The sequence below is a fragment of the Anoplophora glabripennis genome, unplaced genomic scaffold, assembly GCF_000390285.2.
Source record: "Anoplophora glabripennis isolate ALB-LARVAE unplaced genomic scaffold, Agla_2.0 scaffold1026, whole genome shotgun sequence".
Classification (NCBI taxonomy): Eukaryota; Metazoa; Arthropoda; class Insecta; order Coleoptera; family Cerambycidae; genus Anoplophora; species Anoplophora glabripennis.
Genome location: NW_019417163.1, coordinates 4633 through 11934, shown reverse-complemented (window position 1 = coordinate 11934; position 7302 = coordinate 4633). Strand labels below are relative to the sequence as shown.

At 30.8% G+C, this 7302-nt stretch overlaps 1 protein-coding gene across 1 annotated transcript in view; it reads right to left on the bottom strand.

Moving 5' to 3' along the window:
* Positions 1-5436, bottom strand: part of LOC108913406 (interaptin-like) — a 28489-nt gene extending 23053 nt beyond the window's left edge. The window contains exons 1-2 of the mRNA XM_018718952.1: positions 5279-5436; positions 2447-2573 (exon numbers count right to left, since the gene is read on the bottom strand). Coding sequence (XP_018574468.1) covers positions 2447-2573; positions 5279-5372 — 221 coding nt within the window. The 5' untranslated portion in view covers positions 5373-5436. The remainder of the gene's footprint in view (positions 1-2446; positions 2574-5278) is intronic.
* Between the last annotated feature and the right edge of the window lie 1866 nt (positions 5437-7302).

Sequence of the window (7302 nt, the reverse complement as noted above, 5' to 3'; positions counted from 1 at the left end):
GCACCATCTTAAATTAGAGATTTTAAGCTTTAAAAAGTGCTCTCATAAAGTTTCAATATCACGTTTACAACTATAGTTTTTGATCTATAAAGTATGGCCTAAAAAGTCAAATTTGTGATTTTTTAAAATTATTGAATATGTTGGGGTCAATATTTTTCAAATTAAATTTTTAAGATTTTTTCCATATCGCTCACTGTTTCAATCGTCATTTGAAGAGTAATCTGTGAAAGCTACAGATATTTATTTTAAAAATTAAAAGAATGACAGCTATTTTATTATTATTGTACAAAATTATAGAATGACGTAACTTTGTATACGTACTAATCGTACTATACATATATATTTTTTTTTTCTCTAGTTTAAAGACATAAAATTTTGATAGCCCGACGACTCTTCTTTCATCTACATTTTTGTGAGGTCGATTTGATAAATTAAATCAAGTTATAACAAATTTAGTGTAGCGCGCTCGAGGCCGCGCGCACTTCGAGAGCTATACTTGGGGTCCGCCCGTCTCATTTTTCGTACGTTAGAAAAAAAATTCTACAGGCCTCAATTCGCATTTTAGAAAAAAACTTTATTAACATTTTATATGTAAAATTTCCTGTTCTTTCGAATGGCGCAGTTAATTTTTTTTTTAATTATATTTTTTTATATATATTTTGCAAAATCTGTAATTTTGCAACTAATTTGTTAAATAAATAATTAAGCGTACACTCTACAGTTGGTAACTTTTTATATGTTGTTTCTGACAACTTTACAAAGCGAAAAATAAAAAGTTCTCTCTTCCCGTAATTTTTGTGAAGTCAAAATCAATCTTGACTCCACTAATTATATATTTCGAATAATTACTATCCATGTCCTTCCAGTAAGTATTTATTAAAATTGTCCCCCAGTATGCAAAAGAAACATATCACATCTTATGTTGGAACAAACCAGCAAAAAAATTCTGCCAGAGTGTGAACGTAGTTGTCTACCTGAAGATTAATAGAGGTTGAACGTGAAAAAATTATTAGTAGACCTTTTACTGCACTTTATGACTGGGAAGGGTATGTAGAATGATATTATCAAAAAAGTAACTCGAAAGAAGTGACGCTAAGTTGGCAAATTGCAAATAAGTGACAGATTTACTTGTTTTTTTCTGCACAGGAAAATCTAGTCGACCTATCGGAAAATTACTTATAGGTATTAAAGAATATGGCACGCAATGCGGTTAAATAACCGTCAATATCAAAATATGTTTTTTATTCAAGGTTTTATTCAATACTTTTATTTTGAGAGATAGGCCATTTTTACACTAGCCGACACGACACCGGCACGACAACGACAACGATGTCGGTGGATGCGTAATCTCATATACATAAATATATGGTCATGTTTTCATACTCGCCGATATATAGGTATCGTGTCGTGACAGGCTACTTCACTCGTGTCATCGCTGATTTTGTGTCGGTATCGGTGCCGGGCTGATGTCGTGCCGGTGTCGGTGTCGGTGTCGGTATACCTATCTGAAAACGCCCTAACGAGAGAGATAAAGGGGTGTCTTCCACAGACCACGAAGTTTTCTAATTAAATACGGCCTCTCGAATCGCCAATACCACTAGCGCGCGTTTTAATGATAAATTTTGATGTTCCCAATTAAACCAGACATAAATTTGAAAATCCCATATGATCTGAGTGTTTATTTTATACAGGGTGTTTCATGATGATGTGCAAATATTTTAAGGAGGTGTTTAGAAAGTAATTTTCGAGGGGGGGGGAAGGGGTCGGTACTTCCAATATATTTTTTTGATTTGAGCCCCCTGAGATAATATTCAAATCTCAAAATGGTCGAAAAAATTAGCTTTTATTTTTTTCACGAAAACGATTAATCTCAAAAATTTGAATTTTGGTACACATTAACAACTAGTAGAATTATATTTTTTGGTAGTCTTTTTTTTCTGGTTTGTCTTTGAATGAAAGAAATTAGAACCCTTTGGTTTTATTTCACTTGCAGCTTTTTTCTACGTTAGCCAATTCCAACAGGAAAAATAGTTTTTAATACTACTTACATTTCATTTACAAACCTTTTTTATTTTTCCCATTTTTTCGTATACTTAATGGTTTACGAGCAAAAAAATAAATTATTTTTCCTTGCCGATTAGGAAGTACACATAATTAGTATAACAGTTTAACAGTTATCAAAAACGATCGTCATTTTTAACATGCTTTTTGCATAAATTTTTTTTTTATTAATAGGAAAATCTAAGCAAATATGAACTAAAAATTTAATAAAAAAAAATAAAATAAAAATTTTTCGGCCCTTTTGAGATTTGAATATTTTCTCAGGAGGGGGCCCCTAAAATTACTTTTTAAACACCTCCTTAAAATATTTGCACATCATTATGAAACACCCTGTTATATGTAACAAGGTATATCTACTTATTACTTTGAACCTTTTTTAACTTACTTGTCATAATTTGATTCTAAAATTTTGATTTGTGGTTTTATTTCAGAAACTTCTTCGGCAGTATTTGCTATTTCCTTGTTTAATCGAGCACATTCCTCTTTCAATTTTTCTATTGCTTCATTGTTACCTAAAAATTATAAATTCATGAAGAATTTATTATTCATGGAGATTTTTTTTATTTTATTTAAATTATGTATGGATCATCAGTAGTATAAAGAATGAAAATACAAGATAGTAACTATCTTCCACGATACATGATACGATTCGGTATGACACAGTACAACAATCTGTTCTTTTTCTCAATTACCATAACTAGTTAATCCTACAGTAATTATCTAAATTTAGATTTTCCAAGAAATAAATAAATTTTGATATTTTTTTGGTTAAAAATCAGAATTAACTCCTGACTCATCCCATATTTTCATGTAAATTTTGATCAAGAGACACCCAATATAAGTTTTGGAGACTACTTCGATTTGAATTTTGAAAATTTGGGACCTGGTGGTTTTGGAGGTTTTATTTAAAAAGAGTTTAAATAAAATAATGCCATTGTTGTAGTACTTCCGGTTATACCGGTAGTCGCCACCTATTTGCTTATTATAAATGGAACATCCTATATATTTTTGCATATTTGGATTCTACGCGTAATTTTAGGGGAATTTTATAAAGCTTCCCTATATTCATCTCTAATGGTCTAATGGTCTTCGACCTATTTCAATTTCATATTTATTGTCGCATTTGATTGACCGAACCGCCAAAACTTGGTTTTTCTAAATTATACACCCCGTATATTTAATCAAAATCTGTTGTAAAAATTTACTCTATATCTATCTATATTACATCTCCATATACCTATCTTTTAATTTTTCTGTTTTGACGGTTTTTGTGATAAATAAAATGATCCATTTTCTTGCGAGGATGGCTATGAAATTGCTAGCAAATTTAAAAAATCAAATTAACCAACCATAACCAACCATAAGTCATCATTTGCTGTTAATGTGACAGTGGTACCTACTTACAATTAGTTAAACACTGATTTGAAAATAATGGAAAACGGTACTTATTCAAATGCTGATATTATAACTGAAAACAGCAATGATGTTGTAAAAAAGTGAAAAACTTTAATAATACGATGATAATGAAAATATAATAAACACGTTTTATAAACATAAATAAATAATTATTTGTATCTATATCTTTTTCTATATTCTATGCATACAATAAATAAATTACATATTAAATAAAAATTTCAAGATTTTATTTAAACATTATTACCAATTATTAAAACTAATACCTTTTAACAGTGGATTATGTTCCTATATCCTACCATCGATATTACTATTTACATGAATATACAGTATAACAAATGTGAGAAATTTTAAGTAGTCGTAATAGACAGAAAAGGGCTTTATAATAATCTTGATAATTGAATTCCTCTCATTTTGCTTTATCGATTAAAAAAAAATCATCAAAATCGGAGCCATAGAAGCCGAGATATTGAACGCCGAAGCGCGCGCGCTTTTTTTTAGAACGCGCGATTTCAATTTCTATAATTCATCCCCTCCCCTCGGTTTTGCGGCACAAATGGTCGGCTTGACAATATTCATTGAATTTTCATAAAAAAGCACACGTGCGATCATATTTATAAAAACACATACGGAAAGTTCTTGAAAAAACCTACCAAATTCAATTTTTATTGTTGTTACATTATACATAGTTTTGCAGCAAGCGCTTGTTGACTTTGACACTCTATATCTCGGAACTTATAGGACCGATTTGAACGTTCTTTTTTTCAAGTTAAGCGTCTTTCCGAGAACTGTTTTTTAGTACTTTGGTATATTTTCCAACCCGCAAAACCGCTTCACGAAAGTATTTGTTTATAAAGTCAAAATTTTTCTAACTTTTAAATTCGCTCCAAAAATTATTCAAAAAAAGAAAATTGATATTCTAACGATTCTATATGATTGTTACGGGGTCTAAGAATGTGCAAAAAAATCAGCGCCAATTAAAATGCCTAACTTTAACCCCAGCACTCACGTAAAAAAATAACGACATTTCGTGCTGAAATTTAGTAACAAATTGTCTCACACCAATACTATCAGACCGATTTGGATCGGGTTTTGGAATTTCGTTTTATAATCATTTAAAGTACTTACATCTACATTTTTTAGTAGAATTGGACAATTTCTTGCCCGTCAGTTTGACGCTTCCAAATTACCTCGATTTTCATCACTTTCTTACGTAGTTTTGACTATTTAGCAATAAAAATATGATATGCGCAGGTATCAAAACAATTCTATCTTGTAGCAAATTTCATAACAAACAATTTCATCAGTAATAGTAACTACATATTTAAGAAGTTATGTTGGAAAATGTTAGAAAAAACACGTCATTTTTGAGTATTTTTGCATTTTTAATTTTTTCTGCAAAAAGCACAACTTTTTTTCTTGGCGCAACCTTATATTTTCATTGTATATATTATTTTCGACCGATTTTTACTAATATCCAAGTTACGTCAAGCAACAGCCATATCTCGAAGGTTTTGAGCTTAATTCTCTTGGACTATTAATAATTGCGACATATTGTAGACAGGAGAATTAATTAGCATATTAGTTTTAGGTATAGATATAATATAGTATACTATGGATGGAATGTAGAGAAAGAGGGCACCGGACAAATTTTTTAATTATATTAGATACATCACGTTTTTTCAACCTTTATTTTATTTAGGTACTAATAAAATTCAGCTTAGTTTAAAATATAACTTCAAAATTTAACTTATAACGATGGCATAACATGGATAATTCAAAATATAGATTCTTTTTTACTTACATTTTGTACCAGCTTGAGATTCCCATAGCACTTGGTCATTTTCAGTTACAAATATATTTATTTTATTCAGAGATTGTATTATATCGCCTGACATTTTTATTATTTTAATGAATATATTTAGCAAAAGATTTTAGTGCCTAACACTCATAGATTTGACAGTTTGCATCAGCACGCGTACTTGCGAAATAAAATTAAAATCACGTCACATGTGCTGTTTTCTTTTACTCATGATTTCGGAATCATAACGCGTTACGATCCGAAATCTAGCAATCTGATTGGTTTCCATAGGATCGTATCACTTTATGAAAATCATGAGTAAAAGAAAAGGGCTATGATTTATTACTTCATTTACGAGACCAATTTTATGCTCTGCCAATGCGCTAATTGCCAAACTGGCCAAAATCAGTGGTATCTGGTTATTTTATGTTTGCATCCAGCCTAAATATGTATTTATTTTTATAATGTTTTTTTTACAAAACAGCAGTCAATTTTTATTTTCTTTTTATTGATCTTCAAAACTAAATTTGATTTATTGTTTCTGTTAGTTTTGGATTTGTAATACTTATAGGTATTGGTATTTCATTTTATATTTTCTATTTACTCTTCCTGAAGGTATCGCCATTTTTAAATAAAAACAAAATATTTGCGGGTGTTTGACAATGATAAATATGATGTCAAAATTGATAATACGCTTCGCGCTGGCATCAAAATGAATATTTCTTGAGAGTCAGCGAATTATTCTGTCTGTTAGAAACCGATTCCCAACCCCAACATTTAAATTAGTTCTGCGAACGCCAAACTTTCAATCAACGAATCAACAATTTCCAGTTTTGTTGTACGAACCAGGGAGACTAGAACGAACACTCCGAACGCTTTTAACAAAATGCGCATGCATCACTGTGTTTGCGTCAGACATTTGCTTCTGTTTCTGATTCTGACGGCTGTGTGTGTATTTACATGTTTTGTGGCTGTGTGTACGAATAAACCCATACCCACAAAACATATAATACACCCATACCTATAAGAGCAGAAGAGTAACTATATAAGAGGCTTTTATTGGATAGGGCGGATCACAGTATACTAATCAATCAGTAGGGAATCTTAAATGATTTATGAATGAATTCCGTATGGCAATTTTTAAATACCCCCACCCTAGGAAAAGTCGCTAAGAATATGGCGGATCCTTCGAGCATATACTACTGGAGGAATGCCATTGCGAAAATTGTGGCTGAGTGTGCGAGAGAAACACACAGTACCTCAGTACATGCTGTCTCACTCTAGCACGTCACGATGAAATGAATGCTCCAACCGCGGCGTGCTAGAGTGAGACAGCATGTCTGAGATACTGTCTATCTCTCAGCCACACTTTTCGCAATGGCATGCTACCTCTAGTAGTGTAGTAAACATAATCTGTCCTTTTTCCTCCTGGTTTTAATACTTTTATTATTATACATTAATTTCTGATTAATTATTATAACCCGAGGTAATATTGTTACTATGTAGTAGTGTTACACGTAAATTGAGTTTTTTTTTTATTAAGAGAAGTTTACATTTTTTGGTTAAATACAGGTTTAGTTATTTGAATTCCAGCAGAAATAATTTAGATTAGATTATATCGGTCTGAATTTTATAAATTTTGTTCAAAAACTTACGAAAGCGTATTTATTTTCTAAACATATTTTAAAATGTAAGTTTACTATAATTTTTATTTCATTATTAACTATTTACTGGGTATAGTATTACTTATAAATAAATAATCACTAATAAAATACACAAGAACAAGATAACTAAACTAAACAACTACTCGACCAACATCATAAAATAAGGTTTTTAATGCATAAAGCTGAGATATAAGAAGGTTTAAGTGAGGTTAGTTACATATACAATAATGAAAACATACTAGATTTATGAATGAAAATATGAGAACGGAAATCGTAATAACTGTCAGTCGCTAACAAAATGGTGGAAATATGGAAGACGCGGGAAACGTAACTTTCCCTACTGATTGATTAGTATACTGTGCT